The sequence below is a fragment of the Triticum urartu genome, chromosome 2A (genome assembly GCF_056163025.1).
Source record: "Triticum urartu cultivar PI428250 chromosome 2A, HENAU_Tu73, whole genome shotgun sequence".
NCBI lineage: Eukaryota > Viridiplantae > Streptophyta > Magnoliopsida > Poales > Poaceae > Triticum > Triticum urartu.
In genome coordinates this window covers 671,482,629-671,503,407 of record NC_141874.1, presented here as the reverse complement: position 1 = coordinate 671,503,407, position 20,779 = coordinate 671,482,629, and the positions used below count along the sequence as shown (strand labels likewise).

At 46.2% G+C, this 20,779-nt stretch overlaps 1 protein-coding gene across 4 annotated transcripts; it reads left to right on the top strand.

The window, feature by feature from the left end:
• The first annotated feature begins 9,930 nt into the window (after window positions 1–9,930).
• LOC125539624 (Translation elongation factor EF1A/initiation factor IF2gamma family protein) lies at window positions 9,931–20,094 on the top strand. 4 transcript variants are annotated; one of them, XM_087544832.1, is made up of 13 exons: window positions 9,931–10,783; window positions 11,035–11,201; window positions 11,531–11,641; window positions 14,168–14,301; window positions 16,036–16,185; window positions 16,278–16,421; window positions 17,173–17,507; window positions 17,631–17,741; window positions 17,829–18,328; window positions 18,540–18,708; window positions 19,156–19,395; window positions 19,475–19,606; window positions 19,717–20,094. In XM_087544832.1, exons 4-13 carry the CDS (start codon window positions 14,172–14,174, stop codon window positions 19,849–19,851), a joined length of 2,046 nt encoding a protein of 681 aa, XP_087400958.1. In that variant the 5' UTR covers window positions 9,931–10,783; window positions 11,035–11,201; window positions 11,531–11,641; window positions 14,168–14,171; the 3' UTR covers window positions 19,852–20,094. The 4 variants fall into 4 exon arrangements, with proteins under 4 accessions (XP_087400958.1, XP_087400957.1, XP_048559079.2 ...); XM_087544831.1 differs by having other exon boundaries at window positions 11,035–11,233; XM_048703122.2 differs by lacking the exons at window positions 9,931–10,783; window positions 11,035–11,201; window positions 11,531–11,641 and adding an exon at window positions 13,634–13,818 and having other exon boundaries at window positions 16,281–16,421.
• Window positions 20,095–20,779: the final 685 nt, after the last annotated feature.

Below are 20,779 nucleotides of genomic sequence, written 5' to 3'. Positions count from 1 at the left end.
GGCGGCGGCGCGGGAGGCCGGGGGGCGGGGCTCGGGGCGGGAGGCGGGGGGCGTCGAGGGGAGGCGTGGAAGGGCGGATCCGGCGGCGGGGAGCGTGGCACAGGGGCGGGACGGCGGCGGCGTCGAGGGGGGGCGGGGGGCCGGCCGGATTGGCGGCGGGCGACGGCCGGCGGCTTGGGAGGGAGGAAGCGGGAGGTTGGGGACGGGAAACTTCCCTCTCGCGCGACGGGGGAAGGGAGTGCGGGCTGGGGTCGAGCGCCCCCCTCCAACCCTCACTTCTATGGTTTGAAATTGGGTTTGAGGGTTGGACCCTTACTTTTTTTGAGGGTTTGAGGGTTTAGGGGTTCTAGTCTTTGCGTTTTTTTATTGCAACCTGCAAAAAAGCGGTTATTTATGAGGATTTGAGGGTTTAGGGGTACTACTAGTAATGCTCTAAGATCATCTACAACCGGAGCCCTCAAATCCGCCCCAAACGCTTGGGTGGCCTGACCGGACACAAAAACCGCACCCAACCAAACCTCGCAAATCTGCCTTAAATGCATGGATTGATCGGCACTCCTTGTATTCGCCTCAGATAACTGGAGGCCCTCTATACCCACATCGTTGTTGTCCCGTGCTGCAAACGGTCAAGGTCGCTGCCACCAGATGCCGCCTTGGTACGTCCAACTCCTCCCTATATGCACCTCGTGCTCCAGGTGTTCGACGAAATGTCTGAGCCGTGTTTTATATTCTTTTGGTCTTTACTTGTAGGTCACCGATGGATTTTGTCGTGGAATGGTGGCTATGGAAACAACAACCTTGATGAATTCATATTCAACTAGTTCATCACCTCATCGGACTCGGACGACAAAGATGCCAAAATGATGATGATCATGATGAGCATTCAAGAGAAGATGGAGAAGGCAGAGGAGCATGACCTAAACTTTAAGGGCGGCATGAAGGGGCGGAGAGTTATTCCTCATGATAGGATTTCCGGTGCACGACTTCTATATACAGACTACTTCATGACGGACCCAACATATCTTGAAGGCTTTTTTCCGTTGTCGCTTCCGAATGAGCAGAAATTTGTTCCTGCGTGCAGTGACTACCATGGAAAGGGCCGGTGACAACTTCAAGCTGAGGAAAGATTGTTGCAGACAACTTTCTTTCTCTCCTCCACATAAATGCACGACTTCGCTCAGGATGCTTATGGGAAGGCCGCAAATGTAATTGATACTGAAATCCGAATGGGAGAGAGCACGATACTGGAGACAACGGTGCAATTTGCACGCATTGTTGTGAAGGTGTATGGAGCAAAGTAACTGAGAGAGCCAGTTGTGGAGGACACAAAAAAATTGTTGGCAATTGAAGCATCAAGAGGATTCTCTGGTATGTTGGGTTCGATTGATTGTATGCACTGGCAATGGAAGAACTATCCAAAAGGTTTTGCGTGGGTAATATCAAGGTCACGTCAAAAGCCACCGTCATACTTGACGAAGTGTCATCGAAGGACTTGCAAATTTGACATGCTTTCTTTGGCACGTCAGGTTCGTGCAATGACATCAATGTGCTCCAACAATCTCCTTTATTCAAGAGACTTTGTGATGGGGAAGCTCCATCATGCAACTACACTGTCAACGGGCACAAGTACAACATGTGGTACTATCTTGCTGATGCTATCTATCCTCAGTGGGTGGCGTTTGTCAAGACCATATCCGATCCACATGGAAACAAACAAAGCCACTTCGCAACATGTCAAGAGGCAATTAGGAAGGATATGGAGAGAGCATTTGAAGTGCTTCAAGCTCGTTGTGGTATTGTTCGTGAAGTTGCAATAACGTGGAAAACAAAGACATTTGACAGCTCATGACATGCTACGTGATCTTGCATAACATGATTATCAAGGATGAGGGTGAAGGGGTAGCCTGCACGCATGATGTCGACAAGCCTGATGTTCAGGTTCGTCTCTCAAAACAAGAGGCAGAGCATGCTAACTTTCTAGAGATGAATGCACACCCACAAGATCAACAGGTGCATATGCAACTTATGAATGATCTTATGGAGTATATGTGGGTCCATACTGGCAGTGAATTTTGCATTTAACTTGTCAATTATGCACCAGGAACAATATTTCGGCTTGAACTATGTTTGAATTATGATTCTTAAGTATGAATAATTTGTATTTATGTGCACTGAACTATGTTTGGCCAAAATAATCAACGCGCATTTGTTTGCATGTATTTAATGTTTTGAAAGTAGGGATTGTGATGCAAAATGCATTATTTGATGTCCGTCACTGTTTATGAGCACATCTAGACAAGTCCGCGGAATGAATTAGGCAATTTCTGGTTGTAAATGCTCTGACACACGTAAACAAGTACCGTAACAAATAAATCACCGAGACTGCAACACTCATTGAGATCTTTTTTAACACAGTACATACACAAACGCTCATATATATACGCACATACACTCATCCCTATAAACACATGCACGCACAACCTACCCCTGAGACACCTTCGAGAGATTAAGTTGGTGCATCATCTTGAGATTGACGAAGTTGCCACAGACGCCTTCGTAGTCGTCGTGAATGTCTCCTCCCGCTGAACGCACATCGTCGAAAGACCCGAAATAAATCTAGAAAAATGCAAACACCAATGTCTAGGACTTGAACTCTGATGGGTAGGGGATACCACTATGCTCCCAACCATCCAGTGCCGGAGCCAGGGGTACTCCCTGGTATTCCATGGAATACCAATGATTTTGGGGCAAAAAAATTATATATACATTAATACATGTATATTATGTATATATACTGAAACAGCCAAAGCGCATTCGACACATGTCCAGGTCCAGCCCACACAACAACTCAAGGCCTCAAACTGGTCGACTCTAGTCCAGTACACATCATCTATTCTCCCCTGCTAGTTGGCACTTCGTCCTCGATATCTTTCCCTGCCGCCGTTTTCCCTCTAGTTAGGGTTCCGCCGTTTTCTCCCGGGGCGATCTCATCGCCGCCGTCGAGGCATCTTTCCCTGCCGCCGACTCTCGTCACGCTATCCGCTGGGAGCGATCCAGGCATCGTTGCCCGCTCTTGGACTGGACCGGGACGGGGCGGAGTCTAGGGTTCCCCCCAATAAACCCGATCTGTTCTCTCATCGGGTTAGGGTTCTAGATGGCTGGTGAAGGGGCCGCGGGCTCCTCTGGACTCACCGACGTGGAGAAGATGATGATGGAATTAGGCCTTCGTGAGGAGGATCTGGATGATGTCGTTTTCGATGAGAAGGAAGCGCCGCCGGAGTCACCACGGTGGGTCGCGCTGATCAAGGTCAATACGAACAAGAGCTACAGCCAGACGTGGTTCTATCGGAATATGCGATCTGCTTGGGATGTGGCACAGGAAGCGAAATTCAAGCCTTTGGAGGAGAATCTGTATACTGTTCAGTTTACTTGTTTGGGAGATTGGGAGCGAGTAATGCAGCAGGGGCCGTGGAATTTCAGGGGGGATGCGGTGCTTATGGCACCATATGATGGAATCTCGAAGCCGTCTACGGTCAAGCTGGAGACCATTGACATATGGATTCAAATCCACGACGTGCCAGATTTATATGCTCATCTAGTCAGGCCTCTGGCAGCTAGAGTGGGCGAAGTTTTGTTTGTTGAAACCCAATCCCATGACTTCACAGGGAATTTCTACCGCGTCTGGGTGCGTATCAATGTCCACAAACCACTAAAGAACGCGGTTTCAATGATCAGAGAAGGACAGAGGCAGATTTACAAAGTCAAGTACTAGAGATTGCCCGACTGGTGTGCCGTCTGTGGGATGATGGGACATCTTTTCAAAGAGCATGGCAATGGGATTCATCCCCCCTCTGCATTAGTCTTCAAGGAGCTTCGGGCTGAATGTTTTATGAACAACAGAAGAGGCCCTGGCGAAGGACGGGCACGTCGAGGGGGCCGTCGTGGCGGCCGCTTTGGAGGAAGATCAAGGAGCGGGGCTGATAGCAGTCTAGCTACCACCCAACGTCCGGATAGTACTCAGGAGGAAGACGCAGCGGTGGGGGAGAAGATAGACGTGGACATGCTTGATTCAAGTAGAAAGAGGATGAACCCCGCTTTTGCTAATGATACTGATAAATCAATAGTACGAGTAGTTGATGCAATGGCCAACAGCGCCAAGAAGGTGTCCGGGCTGGAGTTAGCGGTGGTTCATCAGAACTCTACTCCCATAAGCCCCCCACCAAAGAGAGAATCAAAGAGGAACAAGACAGAAGAGGATGGCAGGATCGTCAACCCGGCGGCTAAAAACTTATTGGCGGGCTCCCTAGAGGAGCGCCGCCAGGCCCAATGAGTGTCTTGAGCTGGAACTGTCGTGGCGCGGGCAACGCTGCGACAGTTCGCGAGCTCCGCGGTTTCGCGGAGATTTTTGCCCCTACCCTGCTTTGTATCGTAGAGACACAAATTGATAGAGAAAGGGTAGAGAAGTTAGCTGAAACTCTTGGTTATGATAATGGCTACGCTGTGAGTAGTCGAGGTAGAAGTGGAGGTCTAGGGATTTTTTGGAACAATTCAATAAATGTTGAGATTTTGGGTTATTCTCCGTATCATATTGATTGCTCGATTGTTGAGGAAAACTTGAATCCGTGGAGGATGACCTTAGTATATGGGGAAGCTCAGACCCACTTGAGGCATCAAACATGGGATACTTTAAAAGGGATCAGCAATTTGAGAGATGATCCATGGCTGTGCATAGGAGATTTTAACGAAGTTTTACGTCCGGAAGAGCAAGAAGGAATCGGAGAAAGGAGTAACGCTCAGATCCAGGGTTTCCGGGAGGCCGTGGACGTTTGCATGCTTATGGATATGGGCTATCAGGGACAATTCTGGACGTATGAGAAGAAAGTCACTAGAGGGAGCTATACTAGGGTGAGGCTTGACCGAGCTTTGGCAACGGCAGACTGGAACGAACGCTTCCCGTCGGCACATCTGAAACATCTTACGGCGGCCACCTCGGATCATTGCCCTATCTTACTTACCATGCATGATGGGCCAGTACTGAGAGCACCGAAATCTTTCAAGTATGAGGTGATGTGGGATACTCACGAGAACCTGAGTGAGACACTGCTCCAGAGCTGGACAGCAGGCAGTGCCACAACGAGAATGCAAGAGTTGCGTGTCAAACTTGGTCGGGTGGCTGCAGATTTGGGACGTTGGAACAAAAATACGTTCGGGTCGGTACGCAAGGAGATCAAGGGTCTCAAATCGGAACTCGAACGCTTGCGGAGCAACCCAGCGAGGACGGGGCCATCTCATGTGGAGCTGAAGATCAATGAAAGGTTGATTGAACTGTTTCATAGGGAAGAACTGATGTGGAGGCAGAGGTCGCGGTTGGAATGGTTGTCGGCGGGAGATAGAAACACTCGTTTTTTTCATCTTCGTGCAAGTCAGAGGCGCAAGAGGAATATGATCAAAGCTCTTCCCAACTCTTTGGGAGCGATCATTGATGATCCGGGAGCGCTGAGATCTATGGTTTCAGATTTTTACAAGAGTCTTTATACTTCCGAGGGTGTCAACGGAATGGATCAGGTCCTATCCAAAGTGCCCGCAAAGGTAACTCAACAAATGAATGACATTCTTTTAGCTCCATATACTAATGAGGAGGTGAAGACAGCCCTTTTTTAGATGTTCCCGACTAAGGCACTGGGGCCTGATGGATTCCCAGCACACTTCTATCAGCGTCACTGGGATATCTGTGGTGAAGAGGTGACCCATGCAGTGCTCAGGATCGTCAGAGGTGAGGAAAGTGCTGGATGTGTGAATGATACGGTTTTGGTACTCATCCCAAAGGTTTTGAACCCGACTCAGCTTGCTCAGTTCCGTCCCATTAGTCTGTGCAATGTCATCTACAAAATTGCTTCAAAGGTTGTTGCCAACAGACTTAAAACAGATACTACCGGATATCATATCTCATGAGCAGTCAGCTTTTGTCCCCGGTAGACTAATCACAGACAACATAATATGTGCTTATGAGTGTCTACACTTTATGAAGCGGAATAAGTCCAGGTCCAATGTTTTTTGCGCGTTGAAACTTGATATGATGAAAGCCTATGATAGGCTTGAGTGGGACTATCTGCAGGCCATGATGGAGAGATTGGGTTTTGCACAGTCATGGGTTGATACAGTTATGAGCATGGTTCGGTCTATCTCTTTTTCAGTCATGTTTAATGGTGAGAAGCTTGAACATTTTGTGCCATCCAGAGGTATTCGGCAGGGAGATCCCATTTCCCCTTATCTTTTCTTAATAGCAGCAGAGGGCCTTTCGTGCCTTTTAAAATCCAGTTCTGAGTCGTCAGGTCTTGAGGGAATCAAGGTGGCTCCTACAGCTCCGGTTGTGAACCACCTCCTTTTCGCCGACGATAGCCTGTTGCTTTTTAAGTCAAGTACGGAGGGTGCGACTGCGGTATCAAACCTGTTGGAAATTTATTGTAATGCATCTGGCCAGAAGATCAACAATGACAAGTCATCTATTTTTTTCAGCAAGGGCTGTCCACAACAGAGAAGAGATGCAGTCAAGGACATTCTGCATGTTCATAATGAGTCGTTGAGTGATAAATATCTGGGAATGCCTACTGATGTTGGCCAAGCAAAGATGGGAAAGTTTAAGTATCTCAGAGACCGGATATGGGAGAAGGTGAGAGGATGGATGGAAAAACTGTTATCAGCTGCAGGTAAGGAGGTACTAATTAAATCGGTGGCTCAAGCAATACCAGTATATTCAATGGCTTGCTTCCGCTTGCCGAGAGGACTATGTGAGAATATTACATCGATTATTCGACAGTTCTGGTGGGGGAGTAAACAAGGCAAAAGAAAGCCAGCATGGGTGGCGTGGGACGTGATGACACACCCCAAACATTTGGGAGGTTTGGGTTTTCGGGATATGGAGATCTTTAACCTGGCCTTGTTGGCACGACAGTCTTGGAGGCTCTTGCACGACCCCTCCTCTCTGAGTGCGCGGATCCTGAAAGCAGTTTATTATCCGCATGGTACAATTCTTGAAGCTAAGCTGGGTAGCCACCCCTCACAAATCTGGCATGCCATTATTGACGGGAGGGATGTCCTAAAGTAAGGACTCGTCAGAAGAATAGGCAACGGAGCGTCCATGTATATATGGGAGAATAACTGGCTTCCCAGGGTTGGTCCGATGAGGCCCATCACGGCGCTGGTGGCGAACCCCCCAGGCTTGTTTCTGAGTTGATTGATGCCTCGACGGCCAGCTGGAGAGAAGAGCTTGTCCGGTCAGTTTTTATTCCTTTTGATGCAGATGCTATCTTGGCAATACCATTGTGCACACGCAATGTAGAAGATTTTTGGGCTTGGAGTGCTGAACGACGGGGTGTCTTCTCAGTTAAGTCCGCATATCAAATGGTGCTGAACACCAAATACCAGAGAGAGAATTGGATAGATGAAAGTGCCGGGGTCTCGGATATGACTTCTCAAGGGAAAGCATGGACCTCTTTGTGGCATACTAAGGTTCCATCGAAGCAGAAAATCTTTGCATGGCGTTTAGCCCAGCACTCAGTGCCGACTGCGGATGTTCTACACCATCGTAACATGTCTCAGTCTCCGCTCTGTGCGCTGTGTGGAGCCCCGGACTCATGGAGGCACGCATTGCTGGATTGCACCATGTCGAGGTGCATTTGGGCTTTATCGGATGAGCATGTGGTGGAATAGATGAGCATGAACAACGATGGTGACGCGAAGAACTGGCTTTTCGCTATGCACAAGGTCCTTGATCACACAGCTTTTGTGAAGCTAATCATATCACTTTGGGCAGTGTGGCGAGCAAGGAGAAAGGCGATCTACGAAGATATATTCACTAGCCCAATGTCTACTCACCAGTTCATTGTCTCCTACCTGAATGATCTCAAGAGTGTTGAAACATCGGGAAGGACGGCAATTGTCCAATCTACCTCTAGACCAACACAGTGGCTTCGCCCTCCGGCGAGTCTAGCAAAGATCAATGTTGATGCGGCAAAAAGAGGTAATCAGGGAAGGGGTGTTGTAGCTGCAGTATGCCGGGATCAGAACGGTCTTTTTTTGGGGGCCTCGGCGGTCGGTTTCCGCGGGATTGGTGATCCCACGACACTTGAGGCGATGGCAGTTCGAGAGGCTCTGGCTCTAGCTTAGGATCTTCATGAACAAAAAATACATGTGGCTTCTGATTACAAGGTGGTGGTGGACGACATCAAGCAACAATGTTTGGCAAGCTATGGTGCGATAATACATGAAATAATAGAGTCTAGTAGGTCTTTTACTATTTGTAACTTTGTCCATGAGTTTAGGAGCTCGAATTTCGAGGCTCACAATCTCGCGAAGCACGCTCTGAAGTTAGGGGTGGGCCGCCATGTTTGGTTAGGTCATCCCGGAAACCTTTCTTTCGTCCCTGTAAACGTTGTGACGAATTAATAAAGCTTCGTGGGTTTGTCTCAAAAAAAATCTATTCTCCCCTGCTCCCCAGGACCTAGCTGCCTGCAGGCTGGAGCCGCCCGAGGTGGTGGCGGATGGCACCTGCAGGAAAGTGGTGGCGGCGGCGCGGCAAGCAAGCAAGTCCGCGAACTGCCACTCCGGGTCCGGCCCTCTGGCCTCCGCTGTTCCCAGGTCACTGCCCTCCGCAGCTCTGCCCTCGGCGCCCGCCATTGTAGAAGCTCCACGAGATCCATCCGCCCAGGTAAATTTATCCTCTGATTTAGAACAGAATAGAAAGGTCAAGAATCAGCCATAGTAATAGTATAATTCTGGCATTATGTTGATGGTTCATAAATCCTTTCCATCTGCCAACTATTAAAATAAAAATCATGATCAAGTAATCATTTAGAAATTTTCAGACATATCAACTATGCAAACAACTTTAAGAGCAGGAGATTTTACTATTATAAGAATATATTTTCCAGCAAGCTTACTGCATGCAATGCAGCTGTGTATTTTTCTATTTTCATTTTCAAAAGAAAAAAAATCCAAGAAATTATTTATTGGCAAGACCAAAACTCCAAAAGTGCTATTGAATGTGACCACTTGGAGCTTTGCTGGATAGTTCATTGCCAGGCTTTGTATGTGTGTGCATCAGCTACTGATTGCAACTTTGATGAAATTTTAGAACGTATCTGATATTTTTTCTTATGTTCTTGTAATGTAAGAATTTGCATCATTGCGGACATTTGTGTTTGTTTTCTATTGCATTGGAAAAAAAATCTGGCTCCGCCACTTTCTATTGCATTTCCAAAAAAATTCGGACATCACTGCCAGTTTCTATTGAATTACAAAAACAAATTTGCAATGAATACCCAGGAGCAAATTTCTGGCTCCGCCACTGCAACCATCCAACACTGGTTAGAACCTGCGAACACATGGAGAAATGCAACAAAAAACAACGAGACTCCAACCCGCAGGACACAACATCGATGCGCCGCAACACGACCAAAAGCTAGGAGACGTCAATGTCGTCGACCCTGCACAGCTGCAGCTCCTCCTCGAACACGTCGAGCTCCCGATCGTAGCACAACTGCAGCTCCTCCTCGAACACAAGGTCGAGCTCCGTCGACGCCCCTGCGGGGGCACACTACACCATGACAAAAAATTAAGGGCAATTAACTGCCGGGAATAAGCAAGAATTGGGGGCGAGTAACTGCCTGGAAAGCTTTATATGCCGGGCAATGATGTATAGGTCAATGCATCCGCCGGGAATATGGAAGCTAGGTGGACAGGCCATCTGCCGGCATCTTTTGGGGCGGCCCAATTACCCCAAATTCATTTTGGGGGCGAACGCACTGCCCTTAACGGGTGGAGGCCCAAAAAGCGCGCGAGGCAAGTCGCGGGAGAATGAAAAATTAATTAGAAGACACTGGAAGCATACCGTGGCCTTTTCCCCTCCTCTTTCCCCTTCTCCACATACTTCATCTAAAAAAAAACACATCTCGACGCTCTCCCTCCCTCAGCAGCCGCCCGCACTGCATCTCGCCGTCGCCGCCAAACCCTAGCACCGCCGCCCCTCCGTCGACCCACCGCTGCCGCGCCCCCATCCCCTGCATCGACCCACCGCCGCCGCCCCTGCGTCGACCCGGCGCTGCCGCCCCTATCCCCTGCATCCACCCGTCGCCTTCATCCCCTGCATCGAGCCACCGCCGCCGAACCTGCATCGACCCACCGCCGCCGACCCCATCCCCTGCATCGACCCGGCGCCGACCCCATCCCCTGCATCGACCCACCGCCGCCCCCATCCCCTGCATCGACCCACCGCCGCCGCCCCTGCGTCGACCCGGCGCTGCCGCCCCTATCCCCTGCATCCACCCGTCGCCTTCATCCCCTGCATCGAGCCACCGCCGCCGAACCTGCATCGACCCACCGCCGCCGACCCCATCCCCTGCATCGACCCGGCGCCGACCCCATCCCCTGCATCGACCCACCGCCGCCCCCATCCCCTGCATCGACCCGGCGCCGCCGCCCCTGCATCCACCTAGCACCGCCGCCCCCATCCTCTTCATCCACACCGCAGGAGCATCCCCAATCCAGCCCGCCGCCCCTGCATCCACCCAGAACCACCGCCCCCATCCTCTTTATCCACGCCACAGGAGAATCCCCCAATCCAGCCGGACGCACCAGCATCACGCAATCCAGCGCCGCCGCCCCATCGCCTCCATCACCCCACATAGTTGTCCCAGTGTACAGGCGAAGCTGAATTAAAAAGATCTCAGCTTTGTGGGATATACATACAAAAACTTTGATGCTGTGAAAGGATTAAAACATGCAGGTTTGTGTCTTTGACATAATTTTGTATGTTGTGAAATATGGCTGGATTACAAGTATGGATTTCTTTTCTAGTGTTATTGGCATTTTCTCATATCATACTCATTATGTTTTGTAAACTTATAAATGACAGTTTTTCATAGTATAAACATGCTATTAGGTAGCTTCACCACTTGATGAAAAATGACCAGTATCTAAGTGGCATACATGCTGTTTATAATCCTTTGTTGTTTATTAATCTATAAATGTTTGCAGATATGCAAAGGAGCTCATCACTAAAAAGGCCCTCTATTGGTGCTATATTCCCCAAGAACAACGCCTCCCGATACCCTTCGCCATCCTCACCCCTGGTTCACCTCCTCTGCCACCTACTCGTCAACTGATCAGCAGGAGCAGCAACAGCCTGAGAGTCGCAGATAGAGGTTGCACCGAGTTCTGTTCTCTGTTGTCACAGGTCTGCATTTAGAACATGCACAGTTTTTTTTGCTGAGGTAGTAAACTTGGCTATGAGCTATGAGTCTAATAGAAGATCCTTGTAACTTGAACTGTCAGAACATGATTCCTAATTTATGCCTATCAGGTGCTATTTAGAGTATATGACTTGGTACTTTTGATTTAGTTTCATTAATGATCTGGATGATAAACTGGACAAGTTTGTGGTACCTTTTGATATGCTAAATGTAAGATCATAACTGCATGCTAGTTGGTTATTGTTCTTCATCTAGGGTAATTATATTTTTACGCGTTCCAGGAACCAGCCTAAACCAGACTTTAAGGACAAGTTTAAGATCTAGGTTGGGAAGTGAAGAAGGTATCAAGCTGCAGCCATCAATAATTGAACAAGTGCCACTTCCAGCTTCTGGTGAGATTCTTGATCATAAGACTTGATATTTTTTATATCGTTGTGTGGTATCTTCTGATTTTAGTTTGAATACCTTGTAATTTGATTCTATCATTGCATGGTAATATTAGACTATATTTCGAATATTCGAGTGTTGCTCTGGTTTGTAATTATTGATTTGTGTTGGCTTGCGATAATTAGGCAAGGGTTCAAATTTAGTACAAGCAACTAGTGATGGACAAGAGTTGGATGGATCATGCTAGGTACAACATTAAGATGAACACGCTTTCCACTTCATATAATATTATCGAAGGATTATCTATTGATGAATCAATAATTGTAGGCATACAAAAACGTATATTGAAGGGGTCAAACAATTTATACAATTTGCATTTACCAATTCTGCTAGAGGGAGCAAGATATTATGTCCTTGTAAAATCTGTGTGAACTGTGCATGGAAGGAATCTAGTGTTGTCTATGAGCACTTAGTATGCGATGGGTTCTTGGAAGGGTATAAAAAATGGTTGTATCATGGGGAGGGACCGTTATGCCTTCCACAACAGTGCGAGCCTGTCAAGTTTCAAAACGACGAGGTTGAAGATGAGGACATATTTGAGGTACTTGATGAGATACCTGAAATGCTTGAAGATATAGGACATGAATTTGGTGAAGTTGGGGATGGTGGTGGGAATGATGGTGACCTAAGGGAGGATGGAAGTGATCCAAATATAGAGGCCTTTCACCAATTATTAGATGATGCAGGGCAACAACTTTATCCTGGGTGCACAAGCTTCTCAAAGCTACACTTTGTAGTTAGATTACTCCACACCAAATTTCTTGGGGGTTGGAGTGATAAGAGTTTTAACATATTGCTCGAGCTGCTTAATAAGGCCTTTCCAGGGGACTCGCCACTTCCTAAGAACTTTCATGAAGCAAAGAAGATGATAAAATGCCTTGGACTAGGTTATGTTAATATACATGCATGTGAGAATGATTGCATATTATTTCGAAAGCAATATGCAAATGCAGACCAATGCCCTATATGCAAAACTTCTCGGTGGAAATCTGAAAAGAAGAGCCTTGATGGGAAACGTGTACACCAAGTACCAAGAAAGGTTCTTCGTTATTTTCCAATAAAGAAGAGGCTTCAGCGGCTGTTCATATCAAAGAAGAGTGCAACAGATGCAAGATGGCATGATGAAGGACGCATAAGAGATGGTTTAGTGAGGCATCCTGCAGATTCTCCTGCATGGAAACATTTTGATATGTATGTGCTGTGACAGTGCTGCGCATCCAAATTTTATTTATAGATGGTCCAATGCTGCTAAACATATTACCAAAGAAACTTATTGAAAGGGACTGCTTATACTGAACTGCAAAGGAAGTAAAGAGTTCACAAGCGAACCAGAATACTAAAATATCGGTGCATATAGAGAATAATAGATCAAAGCCATGTTTTCAACACATAACATAAGCAGATTGGTTATACTGTGAGATGTCGAATTAGCATCTTCCTTTCTTTCCTCTTTTCATATTTATTGGGTTCATGATGAAGGACAAACTTGAAGGAACAAAAGAGCAGGGCTCTTAGTTAAACATAAACATAAATTCACGAAACCAATTTCAATATTTACCAATAATACCTTTATCATGAGATGTGCTAGCATACTTTCTCTCAGAATCACCGTCGAAGTTTGTAGTAGAAGTCTTCGCTGGCATGCGGATGCCCTGTCACCGGCCGGGAGCAGAGGAGTATCGGGAGGAGAGGAGGACGGCAAGGGTGAGCAGCCAAGGGGGGGCGCATGGAGGCGGAGGAGATGGCCATAATAGTTTTAGGCATATGATTTTTTAAGGACGGTACACTGAGTCGGGGGTTTTCTGTTCGGAAACGGGTTCTAGTCGGACCGGGTCCAACGCAAACCTCTTCGGTCCGGTCCGGCCGTTTCCGTTTCTAACCCGATACGATACGATACGATAGACGCGACCTGGTTGCCCACGCGGAGCTTCCCTTCTACTGTACCCCCCGCCGCCCTTCCCCTGGCCCTGCTGTGTCCGGTTCAGTTTACACTCACGCCGCGGCCGCGCCTCCTCGACTCTTCCCCGAGAATCCAGAGGTGGGATAGGGGGACGAGCGAGAGGGGGAGGCAGAGCTCAGCATCTTCCAAGCCGAACGCCGAGGACATCTAGCTCACATCCAGGTAAAATCATCCGTTCCCCATTGCCCCCCGGCCCCCTTTTTTCGGTGTATTTCCAGCGCTTTTTTTGTTAGGGTTCCTTGATTTGGTGAGCGTGCGATTCCTGGAGCGAAACCTCCGCCCGTCCGCTCGTGCTTCGGTCGCCGTCGTGGGGTTCGGCGGGGTTTTGCGCGCTGCGGGTTTCGGGGCACCTGCGTGTAGTGCGCCGTTCTACTACTCAGTACTGACCAGTGCTGATTTGTGCCAGATGCGATTTAGGGTTCTTGAATGGGGAGTGCCATAACTAGGGTTCGATTTTGCTTGACTGCTCGTTGTGTATGCTAACTATGGACCATCTTTCGCGCTTTCCCAGGACAATGCCTCGCAAGGTTGTCTCCGGCCCCGACTACGACGACGACTATGCTGATTATGAGGATTATGAGGATGATTATGATGATTATGATGAGACTGGATATGCTGATGTTAAGCCCCCTGTGAAGGAGAAAGGTACGCGGCCGTCTGTGCAAGCTACTAGTCTGTCTGCGTACCGTATTCACTGCATCAGTTATAAGTAGGAAGTAATTTCAGTTATAAGTAGTTGCAATATCATATCTGATCAACTCCGCAATTGAAGCATTTTAAGTTGTTTGGCGGCAACTGTTGTACAGTTGTAATCTCGAATGCACCGATACGGATACGGGTATCAGTATCGGGCCAATACGGATACGTAAATTCGTCATTTTGAAAAAGTGCCAATACGGATACGTTTTACTATTTATTTATTTTTCAAAAAAAGGGATTCAGAATGTCAACCGTGACCTTTCTACATCCATGGATTCCATGGTTCCCTGTCTTCTTTAGCAAATGAGCAGAAACTCTAGAGTAGCTACTCAAAGCTTCATGACCACAGTAGTCGCATTTCCATTTAGTGTTGCCTCCTCCAGGTGATTTCTCTATGATTTGAACATGGCTGCACAATGGTGCCCTTAGATTTGTAGGTACAGTAGGAGGTTCAGCAGGAGGAGATGAGAAAAATGAGATCTTCACAGATCAGAGGAGAAAGAAGAGGGGATGAGCTTGGCTGGGCAGGAAAAAGGAGAAGAGACGTTGGTGAGGAGTAGTAGCTCGTCGCCGGCTAGCCGTCGCTGCCGCCGGCCCTGAGTGAGTAGCTGCTAGGTACGCATCCACCAACCGCCGCCTGGTGTGAGCTCAGGAGGGAGGAAAGAAAACTGGGAGGGAAAGGAAGGGGGCATTGGGGTACTAGGGTTGCTGTCTGCCTCTTAACTGGGCTGAGTGGTCTCTTAGATGGGTTGGGTCGTATCCAAAACGATCTGAAAAAGTATCCTTCAAGTATCTGAATTGTTTTAAATCCTTTATTCATGGATACTCCTTGGATACGTATCGGGGGCGTATCGGAGGAGTATCGGTATCGGATACGGTATCCGATACCGATTCGCTAGTTGCCTGAAGTATCGGTGCATTCGAGGTTGTAATGTTCATGTTATACGTCGGTTTTCCGTTATGCTTGCTACCACATTTATAGTCTCGGTATGACCAACAGAATTCCACATACTCTATATAAAGCTCCCCAACACCATTGTTAAACAAATTGGGATGGCGACTGAGCTTATCATTAATGATTCCCTGCTCTTCCGTTGATTTCTGCTGCCTGTTTAGCCCATCTATTAATGTTAAATGCATGTGCACGTGTCTGTTTGCACCGCAGATGCACATGTGATATAATGTCTTATTACCTTTTAAGTGTCCATCTTCTTCTGCAAGGCGTTGTTGTCTATATGATAATTTTTTGACTGAAAGTCAAATTGTTTCGTCCATCCAGTCTAGCAGTCAAAACTTACTCACAAAATACGCAAAATAAAATGTTGTTAAAACTCGAAGCTTAGCAGGTTGTCGGTTGGAATTAGCCATTTTTTCTTGCTGGTTATTTGTTGAATGTTGGGGTGTATCCATCATACAATTTCAATTATTCTAAGCTTCTAATATACTCCCTCTGTAAAGAAATATAAGAGCATTTAGATTACTACTTTAGTGATCTAAATGCTCTTACAGTTCTTTACGGAGGGAGTAGTTCTTATGGCCATACACCTTTGGATGATTTTGCACCTTAGTGGAATATGTAGTTTCTTTAGGCATTGCGTTACTCTGTCAGTCTCTTGATTAGTTTAAGTGCCTGTAGTTTGTCTCCTTGGTCTCATATTATGTTGCCACTCTCTTGTATAGAATCATCGAAGAAGTCTTCAAATGCAGTGCCTGTGCTTTGGAAGTGCTCCATGTGCACATTCGATAATCATGAAACTATGGTATACTGTGAGATGTGTGGGGTTTTCCGGGAATCCTTCGTCAAATCTGGCAAGGATGTTTCGATCAAAGGTATTTGAGTCTCATACATGTCTGAACAATTCTGATTATTGGCATATACATAAGGGTTGTAATGTAATCTTATATGCTCTCGTTGCAACTAGTAGAATCTGTCAACGGAATATCAAACAATTCTGGGACATCTGCTCTGTCAAACTCTGATTCTACCAAGATGCCAGCGAAGACTTCTACTACAAACTTCGACGGTGATTCTGAGAGAAAGTATGCTAGCACATCTCATGATAAAGGTATTATTGGTAAATATTGAAATTGGTTTCGTGAATTTATGTTTATGTTTAACTAAGAGCCCTGCTCTTTTGTTCCTTCAAGTTTGTCCTTCATCATGAACCCAATAAATATGAAAAGAGGAAAGAAAGGAAGATGCTAATTCGACATCTCACAGTATAACCAATCTGCTTATGTTATGTGTTGAAAACATGGCTTTGATCTATTATTCTCTATATGCACCGATATTTTAGTATTCTGGTTCGCTTGTGAACTCTTTACTTCCTTTGCAGTTCAGTATAAGCAGTCCCTTTCAATAAGTTTCTTTGGTAATATGTTTAGCAGCATTGGACCATCTATAAATAAAATTTGGATGCGCAGCACTGTCACAGCACATACATATTAAAAGTGGTTCAATGGTTGGACTTGTTGGAAGTCAATAACTTTGTTGACATCCCTTCTGAATCAAGTTAGTTCTATTGTTAAGGGTGAATTGATGAACTAAGGTTGCAGTGCTGTACATACTACTCCCTCTGTTCCTAAATATTTGTCTTTTTAGAGATTTCAAATGGACCACCACATACAGATGTATATAGACATATTTTAGAGTGTATATTCACTCATTTTGCTCCGTATGTAGTCACTTGTTGAAATCTCTAGAAAGACAAATATTTAGGAACGGAGGGAGTATTACCTATTGTGAACTCTGTCCTTCCTTTGCTGTTAGCGTTGTTTTTTGCATTCCTTAATTATTAATCATTTGTGTCTCAACAGTCAATTCCACACAGTTGGCGTCTATTGGTAGCTCATCAAGCACTGGAAAAAAGAAACAACCCGTAATCTCTGACAATAATGTGCCAATCGAGAGGACACCTCAATTGATTGCTGATCATTTTCAGCTAAAGGAGGACCAGGGTAGTAGTAGTAGGGCTAGCAGTTATGCTCAGAATAAGGGTTCCATGGAGACACTTTCTTCTGACATAAGCCAGCTAAGTATCGAAAGGAATAATGTCAATGTTGCACAGCCTTTACCTGAAGAGTATAAGCCTGAGGGGTGGATGCTAGCTGATCAGGAGTCCGGGGTGCTGAGCCAACTAAACCTTGCAATAGTATGTTACTACTCATCTTTTGCTGTGACTTTTAAATATGGAATCTGCTCTTTTCACATTTCCTCTTCTAAAAGAGATTTTGCTTTGTCTAAAGATGTACTTGTCTCTAAACAATTTCGTTAGGTGGGTCATGTTGATTCTGGCAAGTCAACACTCTCTGGGAGATTGCTACACCTATTAGGGAAGATATCGAAAAGAGATATGCACAAAAATGAGAAGGAGGCTAAGGAAAAAGTAAGTTGCTACTGCCTTTGTGTCAGTCCCCCAATTCATTTTGGCGCACAAATCTGACTGTTTGTGTGCTGTCATTTGTTTATCCAGGGAAAGGGGTCATTTGCTTATGCATGGGCCATGGATGAGAGTACTGAAGAAAGGGCAAGAGGTGTCACAATGACAGTGGCTGTCGCCTATTTGGAGACCAAGAAATACCGTGTAGTTTTGCTTGACTCTCCTGGCCACAAAGATTTCGTGCCAAATTTGATATCTGGTGCAACACAGGCTGATGCAGCTATTCTTGTGGTTGATGCATCAACTGGTTCTTTTGAATCTGGTATGGATGGGGAAGGAGGGAAAAGTGTTGGGCAGACAAAGGAGCATGCTCAGCTTATTAGAAGCTTTGGTGTTGAGCAACTTATTGTTGCAGTCAACAAGATGGATGCTATTGGGTACTCAAAAGATAGGCTGGAGTTCATCAAGGTACGACTTGGTAGTTTTCTGCGGTCATGCAACTTCCGGGATTCAGCTGTTACCTGGATTCCTCTTAGTGCTGTAGAGAACCAGAATTTGATTAAATCTCCTTCAGATGCTCGTTTTACCTCCTGGTAAGCTCTGTTTCAAGTGGACTTTGTTTCTTTTTGATTTACCACTTTAGGGTGAATTTCTCCAGTGCAGCGGATGTTGTAGCCTCTCTCTAGTTAAATGTTTGGTTTTATGTGCCAACTTTGAGAGTGTTGATCTGTGGACATATATAGTCTTGGCAAATTTTTGCTGTTTTTCTCACAATTTGAATCTTGAATGGATATATCCTTTCAGGTATCAAGGGTCGTGTCTCTTGGATGCTATAGATTGCTTGCAGCTTCCTTCTCGGGATGTTTCAAAGCCCCTCATTCTTCCTATATGTGATGTTATCAAATCTCAGTCGACAGGACAACTGGCAGCTTTTGGAAAAATAGAAACTGGCGCTATTCGAAATGGTTCAAAGGTAGATTCCTCACAAACTTTTCTCTTCAGAAGCTACCATTATTCCTGTATTGCATTGAGACCGGTTGCTATAATGAGAGTAGATTAATTCAATTCTATTTAGAGCATGATCTTGCTAGTGACATGCCAATCTTTCAGCAATAGCATGATGCGAGAATTTGTCATGGCAAAATTATGTCCCATTCTTTGCTTTATAACTTAGTTGAATGATTTAGTGCTACAATGATCTTGAAAATATTTTCCAGGCAATAGGTTTATGACTGAACTGAAACTAGAGCAGGATGCCTATGTTTCCAATACAGAAATCCTTACCAGAACAGAGCAATAGGGCCAACTATTGATCTTACTTTCCCTTGATAAATAGTTTGGATTGGATAAACGATTTTTTTTGGAGACATGCACGCGCAATTATATTTCTCCTGACTGCTTGGATCTTTTCCTTGTGCAGGTCTTGGTTTTACCTTGTGAGGAAGTGGCGACAGTGAAATCCATTGAACGAGACTCTAGTTCATGCAGCATAGCGAGAGCTGGTGACAATGTGGCAGTTATTTTACAGGGAATTGATGGTAGTCGAATAATACCTGGCGGGATTCTTTGTCACCCTGGTTTCCCTGTGCCTGTAGCCAACTACTTGGAGCTTAAGATTCGAGTGTTGGACATCGCCATCCCAATTCTCATTGGTTATCAGGTAAAGAAATGTCATATAACCAAAGCCTTGTTTGATTAGCTTCTTCTCCAGCATAATCATATCAATTTTATTGACCTAGGTGGAGTTTCACATACATCATGTGAAGGAAGCTGCAAGAGTAACGAAAATCGTGGCGTTGCTTGACAAGACAGGCAAGCCAAGTAAAACAGCACCGCGGTTTCTTAAATCAAAGCAGAATGCTGTTGTGCAGGTAATCAACGAGTACTAGCCCTCGTGAACAGCTAACTTTTGTGAAGTTATATACCTTGTGAATGTTGTGAAAACTGTTTGCATTCTTGTAACATTATTGCTTTTTGTCAGGTTATGCTAGATCAAGCGGTCTGTGTCGAGGAATTCTCGAAATGCCGAGCTCTTGGAAGGGCATTCTTAAGGTCGTCTGGAAGCACGATCGCTGTCGGTATAGTGACTAAGATAATGAGGCAGGATCAGCACTAGAGGACCCCTGTCGTCCAAAACCCGGGCCAAGTTGCTGCCTTGCAAGATCAGTACCTACCGACTGGTACTGTAATACCGGCGCTGGCAAGTTTTGTTCTCTGTTCGCTTGTCGCCGTTGCTGTTGTGCATTAGTGCTGAGTTATGCCTTGTAAAAATGTTCACACCTGTGAATGACTTGTATACCTTGAATGCTGAGTTAGTTTTAATTAAGCTGGGGAATGCAGTAACTTTTTTTGGCAGAAAGCAGCCTGTTACATTTCTGAATGGGTAATGTGACAATTAACCTGTGCTGTTAGAAGAAAGGGTGAATCAATCATATATATTCCCACGTTCACCTCTCTAGCTAAACTCCTACCTAAATTTTCACAAACCTCCACACGTACCCTCGTTCACCTTTAGCTAAAGTTTCACAAACCTCTAAGCTAAAATCAAACTTTCATCTTTGCCAGCGTGGGCTTATTCAACAAACATGGATCCGGAGTCCAGAGATCGAGATTTGTCGAGGGAGCTCGGTGGCGTCTAGGCAGGGGAGTTAGTATGCTCCAGCCCAGAAACTCCGGGAAACGGCTCCAGCGAGGTGACCGGGAGGTGATCTTCTGCCTTCTCTCGACACCAGCGACGTCGTGGGTCCTCGTCCTCTTCGTGTGTTGCTCTAGCGGACGAGGACCCCAACAGTTGCTGCATCAATGATGGAGACGGCGCCACGTTGGAATAATCTGCTTATGCTCTTTCTCCATCTCGGTAGCGTTCTAATGGTCTTCAGATCCGTGAGATTTGTCTGATGGTCGACGCACAACGCTTTCTCGGGTGGCGTTAGCATCGCCTATTACAGTTGTGTTTGGTCTTTTGCAATAGGGTGTGTGGATGGCGGCAAACAACGATGTTCCTCTTCTTTGACCGCGTCGGATGAAGTTGACGGTGCTGAGAT